The 20,932-nt window shown below is 41.8% G+C and overlaps 1 protein-coding gene and 1 non-coding gene across 2 annotated transcripts in view; both read right to left on the bottom strand.

The window, feature by feature from the left end:
* MICOS10 (mitochondrial contact site and cristae organizing system subunit 10) overlaps positions 1–20,396 on the bottom strand; it is a 35,371-nt gene extending 14,975 nt beyond the window's left edge. Inside the window, exon 1 of the mRNA XM_065894684.1 lies at positions 20,284–20,396. Coding sequence (XP_065750756.1) covers positions 20,284–20,347 — 64 coding nt within the window. The 5' untranslated portion in view covers positions 20,348–20,396. The remainder of the gene's footprint in view (positions 1–20,283) is intronic.
* Positions 904–1,011, bottom strand: LOC136140553 (U6 spliceosomal RNA). The gene has a single exon (XR_010657632.1). It is a non-coding gene; the product is annotated as a U6 spliceosomal RNA (small nuclear RNA).
* Positions 20,397–20,932: the final 536 nt, after the last annotated feature.

Below are 20,932 nucleotides of genomic sequence, written 5' to 3'. Positions count from 1 at the left end.
CATACATTAAGAAACCAAAAATTTAGTTTTCATACACTGAGTGAAGAAAAAAAGTCTTCCAAAAGATAAGCTATGCACTGAAATAAAATGAACTTCAAGTTGCAATTGGAACAAGGGAAAAAAAGTCATTTTTTCAATGGTCACAGCCAATCTCTTCTGGGAAAACATAAGATTAGTAGCATTTATACTAATGTCAAGACAACGTAAGATTAGAGCAGTAATATACTGTATTTTTGCTTCTAATCAGAGGGGGATATTATAAGTTCACATACAGGCTTACGCTGAAATGGTTAAAAAAAAAAATTTCCTACAACTCATGGACTTCAATGTAGTCATCTGAAATGATGCCAAGAAACTAGCAGCTTTCTTAGGACTACCTTCCTAGTAAAAAGTGAATTATGTTGCTCAAATCATTTGCTTCAGTTAATCATTTAAAATCTATCAAAAAGGAATTCTGAGTAGTTTATATGTGCAGGTTCTGATAAACAATCAGAAACATTTGTTTCTAACATTTGTCAAAGTAGGTCTACAAATTCGTCAACAATTATGTCAGAGTGTATAATAATTACAAATTATCCTAAGCATTCTAATGCAGGTTTAGGTTGGATAAAGGAAACGGAAGTAAAAGCAATGGATTTCAATTCCTCCCATATACACTGTTAACTATTAATCAAATTCTACCTGAAGAAATACACAATTGAAGCAACTTGGTCATGGGTCTCTATTATTTTAAACAAGCACCTGGGCCACACTGCGATCTGCCCCCACATCTGCCCTCTCTCCCAGACACATCTCACTTGTACCATTTTTCTAAATGGCTCCCCATCCTCCATTAATATTGACCATATTTTCATATCCCATATTCTTCCAAAATGTTATTCTAAGTGGTACCCCCCCCCTTTTTTAAATATGGAATGCTTCACGAATTTGTGTCATCCTTGCTCGGGGGCCATGCTAACCTTCACTGTATCATTCCAATTTTTTTAGTATATGTGCTGCAGAAGTGAGCACACCTCTTTATCCTTTATTTCTTGTTCCTATCATGCTTTCTAAAAAGCATTTCAGGGACTTCCCTGGTGGTCCAGTGGTTAAGAATCTGCCTTCCAATGCAGGGGACGCGGGTTCAATCCTTGCTCAGGGAACTAAGATCCCACATGCTGCAGGGCAACTAAGCTCACATGCCACAACTAGAGAGCCCACATGCCGCAACTACAGAGCCCACATGCTCTGGAGCCCATGCCACAAAACTAGAGAGAAGCCCTCGCACCGCAACAAAAGATCCCAAGTGCCCCAACTAAGACCCAATGCAGCCAAAAATAAATAAATAAATTTAAAAATAAATAAATAAAAAGCATTTCAAATTCACTTTCTCCACTTCTTTTAAAAAGGACAAGTTAAGGGCTTCCCTGGTGGCGCAGTGGTTGAGAGTCTGCCTGCTGATGCAGGGGACATGGGTTCGTGTCCCGGTCCGGGAAGATCCCACATGCCGCGGAGCTGCTAGGCCCGTGAGCCATGGCCGCTGACCCTGCGCGTCTGGAGCCTGTGCTCCGCTACGGGAGAGGCCACAATAGTGAGAGGCCCACGTACCGCAAAAAAAAAAAAAAAAAAAATGACAAGTTATATTGTTAATAATCATTATCTAGATTCCAATGGACTTTCACTATAAGTAATACAGTTCTTTTTTTTTTACAAGTATTTAGTCAAAAAAACAAAAAAGACCTAAAAATTATAAGCTATGCTTTCTTTAAAGTCATTCTAGGGAACTCCCTGGTGGTCCAGTGGTTAGGACTCCACGATTTCACTGCTGAGGGCGCGGGTTCAATCTCTGTTCAGGGAACTAGGATCCCAGACGCCATGTGGTGTGGCCAAATTAAAAAAAAAAAAGTCATTCTAATTATCCTGTTTGTTCCTTTTTCTTTTTTTTCCACTTCATTTCCCATTATGTTTGTTGCTGAAAGAGTCTGTGTGTACAGATGTACTATATGTATGAATATTCAACCCTGTGTTGGGTGAGTGTAGTCTGGCAGGGCTGTGGCAGGGGAGTCGTAAAGAATGAGAAGTCTAGAGAAGTTACATTTGTCATGGGCAGGATTTCTCAACCTTGACTGCTGACATTTGGGGCTGGTACTCCTTTGTCGTGGGTGCTGTTGTTTTAGCGGCATCCCTGTCCACAACCCACCAGATGTCAGTACCCCCACTCCCCCATCCCCCAGTATGGCAACCATACATGGCACCAAACATTGCCAAATGTCCCTGGGGTGAGGGGGTACTTCACCCCCAGTCTAGGGGTTTACAGTTTATAAAATACTTTCACAACCATTAGGTTATTATCTAATCCTGGGCTTCATCAAAACCATGTAGGAATTAGCATCCCAAATTTACAGAAGAGGAAACTGAGGCTCAAAGAAGCCAAAGACTGTCCCAAGCTCACTCAGCTCAAGGCCCACCCTTTCTTTTTTGGCTGCACCATGCCAAATGGTACACGACCAGGGCTTGAACCCGGGCCACAGCAGTGAAAGCGCCAAGTCCCAACCACTAGACCACCAGGGAATTCCCAAGGCCGACTCTTCTTTCAATGTCTCACACACTGCTTTTCCAGCTGAAGGAGGTTAACACTGCAGGCCCTCAGTTTCCTCACCCTTACAGGGAGAGGCTGGACACAATTCCGTTCCTTCTTCCTCTTCTCTCTTTCAAAGCAGAAAGCCTTTCTTCCAGAGAAATCTTCTGTGAATGCCCGGTACATTCAAAAGATAAAACTAAGCTGCTATTTGAGGAGTCCAAGTAGCAACCAGGCCCTACCCTCCTGAACCCTGTACTTGTCCCCAGATGGGCCCCACAAACTCTAGGGCTCTACAGACCACATTTTGAAAACATGATAAACTCCCCTGTTTGTTGTAACATATAAGTTATATGATTCTAGATAGCCATTTCTCAGTTAGAAATGGTCTCTAGCTGAAATAGGAAGCAAACACATTCAATAGAAATGTTATCTTAAACAGAGATCCAAACTACGTTACTGACTGGTCAGTGGTAGGAGAATGAAGAGAGTGTGTGTGTGTGTGTGTGTGTGTGTGTGTGTGTGTGTGTGTGCCCCAAGTGTGTGGGACCCCAGTGACTGGGTAAATCCAGGAGGAGCTGTAAAGCAGCAGTCTCGTGGACAAATCTATCCAATATCCAGAACAGAAAGAAACAGGTTCCAAACAAATCACTCTGTATGAACAGACCCTGGGAAACACATCTCAAATTCTCCAGACATCATTTTTCCAATCTGTTAAGTGAAACGGTTGAAATCACTGTTATCAGCCTTTTTCCCCCCCAAAGCATTCAAATTATTTTTCCAAATAAAATCGTATGCAGAAAACATATAAATACAACAGATCAAAGTAGAGTTGCTCTGTTTGGGCAGGGGGAGGGGACTGGGCTGAAAGCCTGACTAGAAATCCACTTGCTCGGCCTTCCCTTTTTGCTCTGTACCTAGCCCCCCTCCGCCAGTGGCAACCACTAGGGTACTTTGGAAGACATTTAAAAACCGCTAGACCAAATGAATCCCTAAGGTTCCTTCCAGCTCTAATAATCTATCATTCTGTAAGTCAATGTATTCATGGAAGTTATTCAACTGGGGCCAAACAAGGAAAGCAACAATGGGACATCACGTCCACACCAAGAGCAAATCCCATTAACTTGTCAATCAATGAGAAACTTCATTTATAGGTACCAGTGTAATTTCAAAGTTAGTGAAAAGCTTATTTAAACTAACCGATTAAATAACAAAACTAGACTTAACATATTTATTTAAAGATTATTCATAGTCCCCAACTGTAGGAACCAAATGAACTCAGTAAATAATTTTTTGAACAGAAATTGTTCTCACATTTATTTCCTTACATCATAAAAAGAGCAAAGTTAATGATCCTCCCCACCAAGCATCATTATCATTCCAAGATGTAATTTGGATAAAGTTTATTGTTTATCATTCCATTTATATAAGTAGGATCATTTATCACACATGATGTTCTAAAATTTGCTTTTCTCACTTTATGATTATCAAGGACACCTTTCAAGGACATATATATAAGACTTTTTGTGAACATGTTTTCATTTCTCCTGAGTAAATAAATACCCAGGAGTAGAATAGATGGTATGTTTAACTTTATAAGAAACTACCAGTTTTACAAAATGATTGTGCCATTATACTTTCCCAACAACAGTGTACAAGAATTCCAGTTGCTCCACATCCTAGAAAACCTTTACTGTTGTCAGTCTTTTAAACTATTTTAATGGGTGTATAGGGGTATCTCATTATGATTTTAATTTGCATTTCCCCAACACCCATTGATGTTAACATCTTTTCATATTCTTATTTGCCATTAGTATAACTTCTTTTGCAAAGAATCTTTTCAAACATTTTACCAATTTTCTTAGACGGATTGTCTTCTTATGATGAAATTTAAAAATTCTTTATTCTGGAAACAAGTCCTTTATCAGATATATGTATTGCAAATATTCTGTCCCATTCTGTGGCTTGCCGTTTTTTGTTCTCTTAATGGTGTCTTTCAAAGAGCAAGTTTTAAATTTTGATCAAATCCAGCATATCAATTTTTTTCTTTGTGATTTTGCTTTCTGTGACCTAAGTAATCTTTTTTTTTAAGGAATCTTTTTGAACTCAAGGTCACAAAGATTTTTCTCCTATGCTTTCTTTTAGAAATATTTAGTTTTAGCTTTTACATGTCTGTGATTCTTCAAGTTAATTTTTATGTATGATATGTATTTTTATGTATGATAATGAGGTTCATTTTTTTTCTCTCTATGGATACCCAGTTATTCTAGCACAATTTCTTGAAAAGATTTTCCTTTCCCCATTAAACTGCTTTGGCATCTTTGTCAAAAATGAATTGACAATATATTTATGGGTCTATTTCTAGACACTAGCCAATCTCACCGATTTATACGTGTATCCCTTCTCCAACACCACACTGTCTTGTTTACTGAAGCTTTACAGTAAGTCTTAAAATCAGGTAATGTTAGTCTTCCAACTTTGTTTTTCTTTTTAAAAATTGCTTTGGGGACTTCCCTGGCAGTTCAGTGGTTAAGACTCTGTGCTTCCACTGCAGGGGGCAAGGGTTCCATCCCTGGTTGGGGAACTAAGATCCTGCATGCCTCAGGGCACAGCCAAAAAAAAAAAAAACACTTTGTTCTGGATTGTTTACATTTTCATGTGGATTTTTAAATGAACTTCTCAATTTCTACAAGTATCTTTGAGCATTATTTTTCTTGCTGAAAAAGAGATAATATAAACTTCCTCACTGAATTGCTAGTAGAGTAAAAAAGGGATAATATATTACTGTGCCAAATACGGTGGCACATAACAGGTATTCAATTAATGTTAACTTCCTCTCTCTTTCCCTCTCTTGGCCTTTAAATAAACAGGATCCAATCTAGCAATGCCCTAACATTTCACTAGTGGGTCAATGGCCATGGTAAAAAATTACCACTCCAAATGACTTTTATAAGTAAATATTTGTATTTTCCCTTGGATTCAACACTGAAATGCACTTGCCAGAAAAAGTAATTCAGCATATTTACTAATAAACTGTTTCAGGCCACATTTTAGGAAAGCATAAAACCACAGCCAAAACAAAAATTTAAATATGTTTTCAAGTTCCATATAGTGCCTAATTACATTATTCTACAATACTAACAGAAAATTCTCCTCTAGGAAGATCACAATGTTCCATTATTCATATTGCTGCCGCAAATGGAAAAAGGATTTCTGCTCCCAAACACTATTTATAAATACATATAACAAACAAAATACAGCTACTAATTCAACAATTAACATGTACTAATTTGAAACCCAAACCTATAAACAACCAAAAACCTCTGAAGTATTTTAGTTTAGCCTAATTGATATCACTCCATGAAATGGAGAGGTATCAGTTTGCAAACACAGGCTACCAAAAGGCACTTTTTGGTGAGCCACCAATACTTTGTGGTAACCCACATTTATCAGATGAACTGATACTTAAAGAAAAACAGTAATTTGCTTTCTTTTTCCATGACTATTCAATGGCCTCTTTCAGTATAGTATTTTTTTTTGAATTTTTGAATTTTACTTTATTTCTTTTTTATACAGCAGGTTCTTACTAGTTATCTATTTTATACATATTAGTGTATACATGTCAATCCCAACCTCCCAATTCATACCACCACCACCACCAAAACCCCGCCACTTTTCCCACGTGGTGTCCATACGTTTGTTCTCTACATCTGTGTCTCTATTTCTGCCCTGCAAACCGGTTCATCTGTACCATTTTTCTAGGTTCCACATATATGCGTTAATATACGATATTTGTTTTTCTCTTTCTGACTTACTTCACTCTGTATGACAGTCTCTAGATCCATCCACGCCTCTACAAATGACCCAATTTCATTCCTTTTTATGGTTGAGTAATATTCCACTGTATATATGTACCACATCTTCTTTATCCATTAGTCTGTCAATAGGCATTTAGGTTGCTTCCATGACCTGGCTATTGTAAATAGTGCTGCAATGAACATTGGGGTGCATGTGTCTTTTTGTTTTTTTATTTTTGGCTGCATTGGGTCTTCATTGCTGTGTGCGGGCTTTCTCTAGTTGCAGTGAGCAGGGGCTACTCTTAGTTGTGGTGCGCGGGCTTCTCATTGCAGTGGTTTCTCTTGTTGTGGAGCATGGGCTCTAGGTGCACGGGCTTCAGTAGTTGTGGCACGTGGGCTCAGTAGTTGTGGCTCACAGGCTCCAGAGCGCAGGCTCAGTAGTTGTGGTGCACGTGTTTAGCCGTTCCGTGGCACATGGGATCTTCCCAGACCAGGGATCGAACCTATGTCCCCTGCATTGGCAGGCGGATTCTTAATCACCGCGCCACCATGGAAGTCCCGCATGTGTCCTTTTGAATTATGGTTTTCTCTGGGTATATGCCCAGTAGTGGGATTGCTGGGTAATATGGTAATTCTAGTTTTTTAAGGAACCTCCATAGTGGCTGTATCAATGTACATTCCCACAAACAGTACAAGAGGATTCCCTTTTTTCCACACCCTCTCCAGCATTTGTTGTTTGTAGACTTTCTGATGATGACCGTTCTAACTGGTGTGAGGTGATACCTCACTGTAGTTTTTATTTGCATTTCTCTAATAATTAGTGATGTTGAGCAGTTGAGCAGCTCTTCACGTGCTTCTTGGCCATCTATATATCTTCTTTGAGAAATGTCTATTTAGGTCTTCTGCCCATTTTTGGATTGGGTTGTTTGTTTTTTAATATTGAGCTGCTTGAGCTGTTTATATATTTTGGAGATTAATCCTTTGTCCGTTGATTCGTTTGCAAACATTTTCTCCCATTCTGAGGGTTGCCTTTTTGTCTTGCTTGTAGTTTCCTTTGCTTTGCAAAAGTTTTTAAGTTTCATTAGGTCCCATTTGTGTTTATTTTTATTTCCATTACTATAGGAGGTGGATCAAAAAAGATCTTGCTGTGATTTATGTCAAAGAGTGTCCCTCCTATGTTTTTCTCTAAGTGTTTTATAGTGTCCCATCTTACATTTAGGTCTCTAATCCATTTTGAGTTTATTTTTGTGTATGGTGTTAGAGAGTGTTCTAATTTCATTCTTTAACATGTAGCTGTCCAGTTATCCCAGCACCACTTATTGAAGAGACTGTCTTTTCTCCATTGTATATCCTTGCCTCCTTTGTTATAGATTAGTTGACCAGTATAGTATTTTTTTTAACATTAAAATGGTCTTAAACAATCAATTTAACTACACATAATTGATTAGAGGATGAATACACAAAACCTGCTGGTTAATTCTAAGGTAGGTCAGCTGCTAAATCATTTACTGTCCTACTTTCTTAGCAAGGAAGGCACAAGGCCAAACCCTTTCTTTTCATGAAGATGAATGTATGGCAAAGCATTAACTTTCATCTCTGTTGACAGAGCTGCATATAACCAGTGACAAATCTCAAGACATACCAGAAATTAATAAACTGCAAAATGTTACTTGAGCTCCCCTCCTGCCTCTCCTACTTGTCAACCGCAATTCCACTCTCCATTTATGTAGGTTTGACATCACCCTGACAACTCCTGCTCATGAGCCTGCATTTCAAGTTCGGTAAACATTACTGCTGTACTGTCACCATTACATCCGTCTCCATTCCACTCCTTCTGCCCCCATCTTAGTTCTGGGTTCCTCTAACCTGATCATTTCACTTATGACATGACTTTGCAATAATATACTAATACATCCCTTGCCCTTATTCTGGGCCTTTCCAATTCATTCCCATAATACTTCAGGGATCTTTCTGAAATCAGACATTCAACCACGTCACTCTTCAGCTTAACATTTAATGGTTTTTCTCAATGCTACACCAAGAGCCATACAATCCAGTAATCCCACTCCTAGGAACATACCCAAGAGAAATGAAAACATATGTCCATATAAAAACTGGTATACTTGGTCACAGCAGCATTATTCATAATAGCGAAAAAGTGTAAACAACCTAAATGTCCATCAACTGATAAATGGATAAACAAAATGTGGTATATCCATACCATAGAATATTATTTGCTACCAGATGTCAATACTATCCAAAGTGATCTACAGATTCGATGCAATCCCTATCAAAATCCTATATTTTCTGCAGAAATAGAAAACACATCTTAAAATTCATATGGAATCTCAAGGGACCCTGAGTAGCCAAAATAATCTTGAAAAAGAACAAACCAAGAGACACATTTCCTGATTTCAAAACTTACTACAAAGCTACAGTTATCAAAACAATGTAGTACTGGGAATTCCCTGGTGGTCCAGTGGTTAGAACTCAGAGCTTTCACTGCCGTGGGTCCGGGTTCAACCCCTGGTCAGGGAACTAAGATCTCTCAAACCACACGGCACAGTCAAAAAAAAAAAAAAAAACAGTGTAGTACTGGCATAAAGACAGACAGATAGACCAATGGAATAGACAGCCCTGAAATAAACCCTTGCACATATGGTCAAATGGTTTTTGACAAGGGTGCCAAGATCATTCAGTGGGGAAAGACCTGTCTTTTCAACAAATGGTTCTGGGAAAACTGGATATCCACATGCAAAACAAATGAAATCAGACTCTCCTTATCTGGCACCATATACAAAAATTAACAGAATAGGGCTTCCCTGGTGGTGCAGTGGTTGAGGGTCCGCCTGCCGATGTAGGGGACGCGGGTTCGTGCCCTGGTCCGGGAGGGTCCCGCATGCCGTGGAGCGGCTGGGCCCGTGAGCCATGGCCGCTGAGCCTGCGCGACCGGAGCCCGTTCTCCACAACGAGAGAGGCCACAACAGTGAGAGGCCCGCATACCGCAAAAAAAATAAAAATAAAAAAATTAACTGAACACAGTTCAAATACCGGTAAGACTATAAGACTCTAAGAGGAAACACAGGGCAAAAACATCACCACATTGGATTTGGCAATGATTTCTTGGATATGAAATCATACAGATACATATATCGGTCTCTGCCTCCAGTTCCTGGCAGAGAGCTCTTAAATCCCTTAGAACTTCCTGGGTGATAGGTGTGTCTTTTACTCTAATGAGGTGACTCTTGATGGGTTCCTGCATAGCTTCAGGATGACGGCTGATCACCGGAAAGACCAAGTCACGCTTGGAATTTTCAGCCTCATCCCCCATCCTCCAAGAAGGGGAGAGGGGCTGGAGATTGAGTTAATGATTAATCATGTCTTCATGATGAAGCTTCCGAAAAATCCCAAAAGTATGGGGTTCTGAGAGCTTCCAGGATGGTGAACACATCTACATGCCAGGAGGGCTACATGCCAGGAGGGAGGTGTACCCCACCTCCACAGAAACAGAAGCTCCTGTGCTTGGGACCCTTCAGGACCTCACCAAATGTATCTCTTCATCTGGCTGTTCATTCATATTCTTTAGTATCCTTGGTAATAAACTGGTAATCTACTAAATAAACTGCTTTCCTGAGCTCTGTGAGCCATTCTAACAAATTATTGAACCCTAAGAGGAAATCATGGGAACCTCTGATTCATAGCCAGTCAGTCAGAAGCGTAGGTAACAATCTGGACTTCTGATTGGCATCTGAAGTGAGAGTCTTAGGGGACTAAGCCCTTAACTCACAGGGTCTGTGCTATCCTGTTATTGTCAGAATTGAACTGTGTAATGGAGCACCCAGCTGGTGTGAGAGAATATCTTGGTGTGGAAAACCCACACATCTGCCATCAGAAGTACTGTCAGTATGAGAGTAGATGAGAAACAAGATTTTTGCTGCTCAGACACCAAAAGCACAGTCAACAAAAGAAAAAATTGACAAACTGGACTTCATAAAAATTTTTTAATTTTGTGCACCAAAAGATAATACCAGCAGAGCAAAAAGGTATCCCACATACGTGGGAGAAAATATTTGCAAATCACAGATCCAATAAAGGATTAATATCAAGAATATATAGAGATGGGACTTCCCTTGTGGCACAGTGGTTAAGAGTCCGCCTGCCAGTGCAGGGGACACGGGTTCAAGCCCTGGTCCGGGAAGATGCCGCAGAGCAACTAAGCCCATGTGCCACAACTACTGAGCCTGTGCTCTAGAGCCGGAAAGCCACAACTACTGAGCCCGCGTGCTGCAACTACCGAAGCCTGCGTGCCTAGAAGCCTGTGACCGCAACAAGAGAAGCCACTGCAATGAGAAGCCCGCGCACCACAACGAAGAGTAGCCCCCGCTCGCCACAATTAGAGAAAGCCCATGCGCAGCAACAAAGACCCAACGCAACCAAAAATAAATAAATATTTTAAAAAAGAATATATAGAGAAATCCTAAATGCAACAACAACAAAAATAATTCAAAGACGGACAAAGGGGGCTTCCCTGGTGGCACAGTGGCTAAGAATCTGCCTGCCAATGCAGGGGACATGGGTTCGAATGCTGGTCCAGGAAGATCCCACATGCTGCGGAGCAACTAAGCCCGTGAGCCACAACTACTGAGCCTGCGCTCTAGAGCCCGTGAGCCACAACTACTGAGTCCACGAGCCACAATTACTGAAGCCCGCACGCCTAGAGACCATGCTCCACAACAAGAGAAGCCACCAGTGAGAACCATGCGCACCCCAAAGAAGAGTAGCCCCCACTCGCCACAACTAGAGGAAGCCCGCGCACAACAAAGACCCAACGCAGCCAAAAATAAATAATAATAAAAAAAATGGACAAAGGACTTGAACTGACATTTCTCCAAAGAAGATAGACAAATGGCCAATAAGTATATGAAAAGATGCGCTGAACATCACTAATTATTAGAGAAATGCAAATCAAAGTTACAATGAGATACTACCTTACATTGATTAGGATGGCTACTGTTAAAAAAAATTTTTTTAAAGAAAAGAACAAATGTTGGTGAAGATGTGAAGAAACTGCGACTCTTGGGCAGTATAAGAATGTAAAATGGTAGAGCCACAACGGGCTTCCCTGGTGGCACAGGGGTTAAGAATCTGCCTGCCAATGCAGGGGACTCGGGTTCGAGCCCTGGTCCGGGAAGATCCCATATGCCGCAGAGCAACTAAGCCTGTGTGCCACAACTACTGAGCCTGCACTGTAGAACCTGCGAGCCACAACTACTGACCCCGCGAGCAACAACTACTGAAGCCCGCAGGCCTAGAGCCCATGCTCCACAACAAGAGAAGCCACTGCAATGAGAAGCCCGCGCACTGCAACAAAGAGTAGCCTCCACCAGCCGCAACTAGAGAAAGCCCGTGCTCAGCAAGGAAGACCCAACGCAGCCTAAATAAAAAAATAAATAGAGTAAACCCTGAAGACATTATACAAAGTGAAATAAGCCAATCTCAAAAAGACAAATACTGTACGATTCTGCTTACATGAGGTACTTAAGAGTAGTCAAAATCACAGAGGCAGAAAGTAGAGTGGTGGTTGTCAGGGGCTGGGAGGTATGGGCAGGAGTAGAGAGTTATTAACTGGGTACAGAGTTTCAGTTTTACAAGATGAAGAGTTATGGAGATAGACGATGGTAATGAGTGTACAGCACTGTGAACATATTTAATACTATTTAGTGGTACACCTAAAGACGGTTAAGATGGTCAATTTAAAAATGTTTTTATTTAAGTTAAAATTTTAAAAATTTTATTGAAATATAGTTGATTTACAATGTGTTAGTTTTGGGTATACAGCAAAGTGATTCAGTTTTATATATGTATATGTGTATGTGTATATATATATATATATATATAACTTTTTCAGGTTCTTTTCCATTATAGGCTATTACAAGATATTGAATATAGTTCCCAGTGCTATACAGTAGGTCCTTGTTGTTCATCTATTTTATATATAGTAGTGTGTACAGGTTAATCTCAAACTCCTAATTTATCCCCCCCATAAAACAGTAAATTTTGTTATTTGTATTTTATCACAATTAAAAAATATATATTGAGGGAAAATACCCCTCAAGACTATGAGGATTAAATGAGATAATGTAACATGCTTAGCACAGTGTCTGGCACATAGTAAGTGCTCAATAAATGGTAGCCATTATCATCACTCCCGGAAGGAGCCAAAGTCTCTCCTCTGGGATGATGCCTGGACAGTTTCTGAGACCTGAAATGCAGACCTCCACCAGGTCCACCTACTAAACACCTAAGATGGAATTCTCTAAGATAGAATTCCGAAGTCTCCACCTCCTTTTCACATTCCTCAATAAGGTAAGCCCCTCAAGGGTAGGCCCAGTGCCTATTCATCTGTCCACCCCTCCCCCGAGATTTCCACAATGCCTGGTATTAAATTGCTTAGAGAAGTATACATTAATTATTACTACTATGTATATAAAACTGGAATACCAATTGTCGGACTTCCACACCACCCACAATAGCCGTGATAGGAGCAAAAGTGTTATTTTAACTTATGATTGCTAGCCTTCATTCACATGCCTGCAGTTAGTATTTACCAAGTACAGGTAATGTACTAACCACTGTACAGAGATTATCTCATTTTATCATCACTTGTAAACAACTACCATTTTATAGTTGAGGAAACTGAGGCACAGAGAGGTAATTATTGGTACATTTATTTCTAATGCAAAAAATCAGGCAAAAGAAAAGGAAAGGCATGTGAATGCTATCACAGTCCATTAAATGGAATACATTCTAGTGGCTGCTTATAAATGTCCATGGCTTGCATTTTTCCTTATGCTTAATACACCTGGCTTGCAAGGACAGCCTTTCTCAGGAAAGTATCATGGCATTGGTCAACCCCTCTCCCAACCATGACATCTCTTTCTCCTCTTTTAGATTTTCTGGCCAATACATGTATTATTAAGACTAGATATTCCTGGGACTTCCCTGGTGGCGCAGCGGTTAAGAATCCACCTGCCAACGCAGGGGACATGGGTTCGAGCCCTGGTCCGGGAAGACCCCACATGCCGCAGAACAACTAAGCCTGTGTGTTGTAACTACTGAGCCTGCGCTCTAGAGCCCACAAGCCACAAATACTGAGCCCGCCTGCTGCAACTACTGAAGCCCGTGCACCTAGAGCCCATGCTCTGCAACAAGAGAAGCCACCGCAATGAGAATCCCGTGCACCACAACGAAGAGTAGCCCCCACTCGCCGCAACTAAAGCCCCCGCACATCAACTAAGACCCAACACAGACAAAAATAAATTAATTAATTAAAATTTTAAAAAAAAAGACTAGATATTCCTTACTCTGGTCTCAAAGTGGGAGTGAAATGTGGGGGAGAAGGGACATAGCCAATTTCACAGTTTTTTCACATTAAGGATTCCCAAGGCCTCCAAATGAATCCACAAAGTACTGGAACAAGATTCTCCTCAAAGCTTCCTCCAGCAAATCTGGGGCCATAGCTTCTGCCACACAGACATCAACTTGGTCGTGAGGTCACAGCCTGCCAGCACAGGCCTTCTGCATTCGAGAGTGAGTTGTAACAGCACTCTAAGGGCAATGACAATGCTTCTATGACCTACACTTGCAGGGCTTAGATATTCTCAAATTGCAGGTAAGGACCTCCATAAGTCTCATAAACTCTGATTTTCTCATCTCTTAGGATCTTATTTCCCCTGGGAAACGGAAAATAGATAAATCCTCCCATCCAGTCCGAGTGACAAGCAAAGGTGAGCGCATCAGCTCTGTCCCAGAACTATTAAGACTCCTGTGTTAGCACAAGACTAGGCCTCCTATTCTCATTAGCAAGAATGTGTGTCTTATTCATGTGGGTACACACAAGACTAACTACTCAGTATGTACAAGGAAAATATCAATAAATGGCACAGCCCTTGAGCAGAGTGGGAAAGAAAACCAGAGCATTCAATAAATCTGATAAAACAAAAATAAATTCATAAAATTAGCAAAAGCCATTAATGACGCATTCACATAAACTAATGGAACATGCTATTCATAAAACGTAATATTCTTCACTCCTTTTTAATTTCCTGCAATAAGGCTTTGGCAGTACCACTTAAACCAACATCATGCTCTACTTGTTTAAATAAAAAAGTGCTCTCTGGTTTATGTTTCTTGGTTGACTACTCCCAAATATTTCTAATACTACTTTATTATTAAGATTACTGACAATAATTTACATGCCCAGATGAAATTAAAAGTTGGCAAAAGTTCCAAGAGTACAAGGACACATGATCAAAGTGTGAACTGGCAGAAATTCACATGAAATGTACCCTACTTGGACTTTTAAAATTTAAATGCTAATTCATTCAGTTAATAAAGACACTGAGTAGCAGATACAGGCTGAGCACAGAGTCTACAAAATTCTCAGCAACACATATCATTCATTTAACAATAGTTACTGTATGCCTCCTCTATCCCAGGGGCTGGGGGTCGACAGTGAACAGAATAGTCTCTGGTTCTCACGAAGTTTACATTCTAGGGAGGAGGGACAATCAAGTAAAGAAACAAATTGCAAATTCCAGATGGTGATAAGAGCTATTAAGAAAAATTAGTGGGGCTTCCCTGGTGGCACAGTGGTTCAAAATCTGCCTGCCATCTACCCTGAGAAAACCATAATTCAAAAAGAGTCATGTACCACAATGTTCATTGCAGCACTATTTACAATAGCCAGGACATGGAAGCAACCTAAGTGTCCACTGACAGGTGAATGATAGAGATGTGGCACATATATACAATGGAATATTACTCAGCCATAAAAAGAAACAAAATTGAGTTATTTGCAGTGAGGTGAATGGACCTAGAGACTGTCACACAGAGTGAAGTAAGTCAGAAAGAGAAAAACAAATACCATATGCTAACACATACATATGGAATCTAAAAAACAAAAAATGGTTCTAAGAACCTAGGGTCAGGATAGGAATAAAGATGCAGATGTAGAGAATGGACTTGAGGACACAGGGAGGGGGAAGGGTAAGCTGGGACGAAGTGAGAGAGTGGCATGGACATATATACACTACCAAATGTAAAATAGATAGCTAGTGGGAAGTAGCCACATAGCACAGGGAGATCAGCTCGGTGCTCTGTGACCACCTAGAGGGGTGGGATAGGGAGGGTGGGAGGGAGATGCAAGAGGGAGGAGATATGGGGATATATGTATATGTATAGCTGATTCACTTTGTGATACAGCAGGAACTAACACACCACTATAAAGGAATTATACTCCAATAAAGGTGTTAAAAAAAACGCCTGCCAGCGCAGGGGACACAGGTTCGAGCCCTGGTCCAGGAAGGTCCCACATGCCGCAGAGCAACTAAGCCCATACGCCACAACTACTGAGCCTGCGCTCTAGAGACTGCGAGCCACAACTACTGAGCCCGCATGCCACAACTACTGAAGCCCGCATGCCTAGAGACTGTGCTCCGCAACAAGAGAAGCCACCACCACAAGAAGCCCAGGCACAGCAACAAAGAGTAGCCCCCGCTCGCTGCAACTAGAGAAAGACGGCGCACAGCAAAGACCCAACACAGCCAAAAATAAAATAAAATAAAATTAATTAATTTTTAAAAAAAGCTTTAAAAGAATTTAGTGATGTGATGGAGAATAAATAGGACACCTAGGAACTTCTTAAATGCTAACAATGTTATTATTATTTTTTAAAGACATTAGTCTCAAACCTTATGGATGAACTAGGGAGAAAGGAAAAATCTGAGGAGAAGAAAGGAAAAGAAAGGAACAAGAAGTGAAAGAAGAGAGAAACATGTTTAACAAACAATGGCCTGTTGTGCCTATTACAGGGAGGCAGTGTGTTTTGTTTTGTTTCTTTGAGTCAGTGAGCTCAATACACCAGGTCAAACCATATTAGAAATCTTCCATCCCACATACTCCTATTACAGACAAACAAATAGATATTTTTAAACCAGAATATGGGGGAAATAGAACTGCTTTCCCTATGATAGGAAAGGAGAGGTGGTATTTATAAATAAATGTAGTTCTTCCTATAGGACAAAATCATATGAGAACATTACTCAAGCTTCAGAGTAAATCCTTGAAGTACAATTTTTAAAACAACTTGTGTCTAAAGTACATGCTTATGAGGGCTCTTTAACTCAGCTGTACAATATCTAGGCTAAACATGAGCAATTAAAATAGTCATTTTTCAGCAAATCGGTGGGAAAAGAATGAAAACACTTAATTATAAGGTGCCAAACAGAGAAGTGCTCACCAGGGGAGCTGTCCATTCACCTTGACCTCCCTTCAGTCTCTCTGAAGCCAGAGAATATGAAATTATCAATATGCAGCTGAAAGCTTGCCTTGGCCCTTCTTCCCTGCCTACATCTTCTACAAAACCTCTATCTTATTATGGCAGGCTGCCGTTCCTGAGTCTCCATCTCCATTTTGAAGTACTAGAAAAGCAAGCAGCCAAAGAAACTTGCTTCTAAAGAGTTCTATAACCTCTGTAACTTCTAAAGAGTTCTATAACTTCTAAAGAGTTCTATAACCTCACTGCCTATAGGAATAGGAACTAACACACTCATAGAGAAGACTGTTCATTCCAGGGACTTCCCTGGTGATCCAGTGGTTTAGAATCTGCCTTCCAATGCAAGGGATGCAGGTTCAATCCCTGGTCAGGTAACTAAGATCCCACATGCCGCGGGGCAACTAAGCCCGCAGACTCTAGAGCCCATGCACCACAACTAGAGAGAAGCCCGCGTGCTATAACGAAAGATCCTGCATGCCGCAACTAAGACCTAAGGCAGTCAAAAAAAAAAGTGTTCATTCCATAGTCTCAAATACCTCTTAGACGAAAGTCCCCCAAAATTACACTTCCATGCTTCATTTCTCATATGCCCTTTCTCTACGTCCATTACTTCAGGGACAACCCCCTCAAAATCTGAACTCAGCTTCTCCCTCAAAATTAAAAACTTCTCAACCTCATTATCGTTCTCAAACAGATTCAACCATGTAAGCAGAAAAACAATCAAAATTATGAGCTTTTTTTCTCACTACAGTCTCTCTCCTGCCACCTCACATGATCAGTTACTAAGTCTTATATGTAACTTAGTCTAATGAGGTGCACATGCACCCCTCCTGCTTTACTTCCAAATTCTTATCAATGACATCACCACTTAACCAAGTTCTAACCTTGGAGTCCTCTTTATAAGAAATGAAACGAGGCAAAGTTAACCCAGTTGGAGAGAAGATAAAGAAAACAGCATTTATTGAGTTCCTACTATGTACTTGGCACTGTGCTAGCCCAGGAGGTGGGTATTACTATCTCTTCTTTATAAATGAGGGATAAAGTTTGAAGTTTCTCAAACAGACCCATTCCTTTCTGGTCTAACAGTTCAGACTTCTATCACTTCACATTCACAGTACTGTTAGCCTCCTCTACTCCTGATTTGTTCTATATAAAACACTGCCAGGACAATCATACCAAAATTCCATTTACATCACGTAAGTTCCCTGTTGAGGGCACTGAAATGCCTTCTCTTTCCCTATCTGCCCACTGACTGGCCCATAGCTCAGTACATATCTGTTACTTAAAACCATCTCATGGGCTTCCCTGGTGGCGCAGCGGCTGAGAATCTGCCTGCTAATGCAGGGGACACGGGTTCGAGCCCTGGTCTGGGAGGATCCCACATGCCGCGGAGCAACTAGGCCCGTGAGCCACCACTACTGAGACTGCACGTCTGGAGCCTCTGCTCTGCAACGAGAGGCCGCGATAGTGAGAGGCCCGCACACCGCTATGAAGAGTGGCCCCCGCTTGCCACAACTAGAGAAAGCCCTCGCACAGAAACGAAGACCCAACACAGCCAAAAACAAATTAATTAATAAACTCCTACCCCCAACATCTAAAAAAATCTCATGATTCCCTACTAGCCTCGACTTACTGAGCCCTGGGAGCAGAAAGTAATAGATTTTTAAGACAAAGGTGCTGAATATGCAGAATGCATGTGAAAAAGTCAAAGCCAACTCAAAAGCCTTCAAGGTAAAGTAGAATCTCTCTAAGGTAATCCACAATTCTGACTCCACTCAAACCAGCCTTGTTTAGGGAGTAGAAGGGTGCTGAAATTAGAATGCCTGGGTCTAACCCCAGCTCCTCCACTCCTAGCCACTTAACCTCTCCGTGCTTCAATTCCTCCTCCATAAAAGTTCAACCAGCCTCTGCTCAAGTTCTTCCACTCTCCCTGACTATCCAAGCCCAAGTCATTATCCAAAGCTCTACTAAAGACCCACTTCCCTCAACCCACCACTCCATTTACTTGATTTATAATAACAGCTCTGCAGCAAAAAGTCTAAATAACTTATTTTAGTTTTTATCTGTAATCATATATCACCATGCTTCATTTAATTATTCCACCTGTGTATGCCCCACCAATGTCCCACTCATGAATGACACACACTACTTACTGCCTCAGGTGATCAGCAGTGGCACAGTATCAATATTAACAATTATTACTACCACCATTTACTGAATATATAGTAAGTGCCAGGCATTGTGCAAGTATCTTGTGTACTTTTCTGTCCTTCAGTCTTCATAATCCTTTTAGGTAAATCTATCTCTTTATCCCCATTTCATAGTTAAGGAAGCCTCTACATAAACTCACTCATTTAATCCTCAAAACAACTCTGTGAGATAGCAATATTATTGCCAATTTACAAATGAGTAAGCAGGCACAGAGAGATAAGATAACTTGCCCGAAATCACACAGCCGGTAAGTGGTGAATTCGAGGATGAAGGGGTAGCTGTGATAAATTACTTCATTTACTGACTCATTCTCAACATTTTTTATCAAGCACTCTTCTGGGAGCTGAGGCTCCAGCAGTGAATGAACCAGAAAACATCCCTGCTCTCATGGACCTTACAATTTTATTTCTTTTCCAACATTTTCATTCAAGGGCACAATCCTAAATCCTCTTAAATACTTTTTTAAGATTTCCATACAAAAATATCAAAATTAGATAATAAAAATTAGTATTGAAGAAAAGTATGGTACTTGAAGCCAGAAAACCTGGGTTAAATTCCCAACTTTGTCATTGATTTGGCCCTGGGCAAATCCCTTCACTTGACTCTCAATTTCATGACTTGTATTAAATAATGTATTAAGTTGCACACCGAGCACAGAGTCTGGCACTTAGTGAGTTTCCCTCTTTCCCTCTCCCCTCCAAGCAGTGACTTCATAATTTTTGTGTCGTCCCTGAGCACGTGTTAAAAGGCTACACCGAGTTACACTAAGGGCTGAAAAGTTACCAATCACTATCTTACTTTCCAAGGCAATTCTAATTCCAGATCACCATCACTATGTCTCGGATTTCAGGCCCCAGACTACTCTGATGCCTATATACCAGGTTACAATTCGGGAATGACAACAACTCACGTTAAAGCCTGACAATATCTATAAAATGCTCCCGATGACCTTCTTAGAGGGCACTTTTGATTCAGCAGAGGAGGAATGTGGCCTCCAGGCCAAGCTGCACGCCCCGTGCGAGAGATGTGACACGAGGGAGGAGAATTTCCAGCCTCCAGCCCAAGGTTGCGCCCTGCATACTGCTTCAACTCGCAGAGCTCCCCAACTCTCCTGCCACCTGCCAACCCGACCCCCACCTCCTCGGGGCTGCCTCTCCACCCCTCCCTCCTCGGGCAGCCGCCCAGGCTCCTGGAGCCCGCGTCCCCAGCCGCCGTAGTGACCTCCCGCCCGGGCCCGGACAGCTCTCCCTGGCCTGAGGGGCTGGAACAGGCCAAACGGCCTGACCTCTCCCGGGGCTTCTCCTCCGCCCTCCGGGTCAGCGGAGCCTTGAGCCAACTTATCGGCTCCGGGTAGGGCCTGCCGGAGACGAGGAACCCCTTACCTATCTTCACGACGGCATCCGCCAAGCACCGGTCCCACTTCCTGCCGAGCTCCGAATCCGACATGTTCCCCACCCGCAGTTCCAGCTTTCCGGACCGTCGGGCCCCGCGCTCAAACCCCAGGCAACTATCGCGAGAGCCGCCTCCGTTCCCAGGCCCAGAAGGCCGACGACGGCCCGCCAGATATCGCGAGATGATCTGACAGCTTCCGTACTTTCCGGTTTTTTTCAGTTGGTCGTCAAGGTGACGGGTTGCCTGGAGGCCAGAGGTGACCCTGACCTTGGAGCCTCGCCTACCTAAGGGTTGCGAGGCAGACAGGTTTCCTAGGCGGCATCCAGAGCCCTGTCTGGAAGGTCCTTCCACAACACCAACTCCCGACGTTGGCCTTGGAAATTCCCAGGGCAAGTGAGGGCACAGCGCTGGATCTATTCATTCATTTACTCGTCTTGGCTTTTTCTCCTCCCTCATTCACTCATTTATTGCAGTGGAACTCCCGCCTTCACCACGAACACAGAAATTGCTCTGGCAAACGTCACCTATTGCGGGGACTTCCCTGGTGGTCCAGTGAGTAAGACGAAGCGCTTCCATTGCAGGGGGCGGGGTTCGATCCCTGGCCGGGGAGCTAGATCCCACGTGCATGCCGCAACTAAG

This window comes from Phocoena phocoena, chromosome 1 (assembly GCF_963924675.1).
Source record: "Phocoena phocoena chromosome 1, mPhoPho1.1, whole genome shotgun sequence".
NCBI classification, from domain to species: domain Eukaryota; kingdom Metazoa; phylum Chordata; class Mammalia; order Artiodactyla; family Phocoenidae; genus Phocoena; species Phocoena phocoena.
Note: the sequence above shows the minus strand (reverse complement) of the source record. Positions and strands in the feature narration are given on the sequence as shown.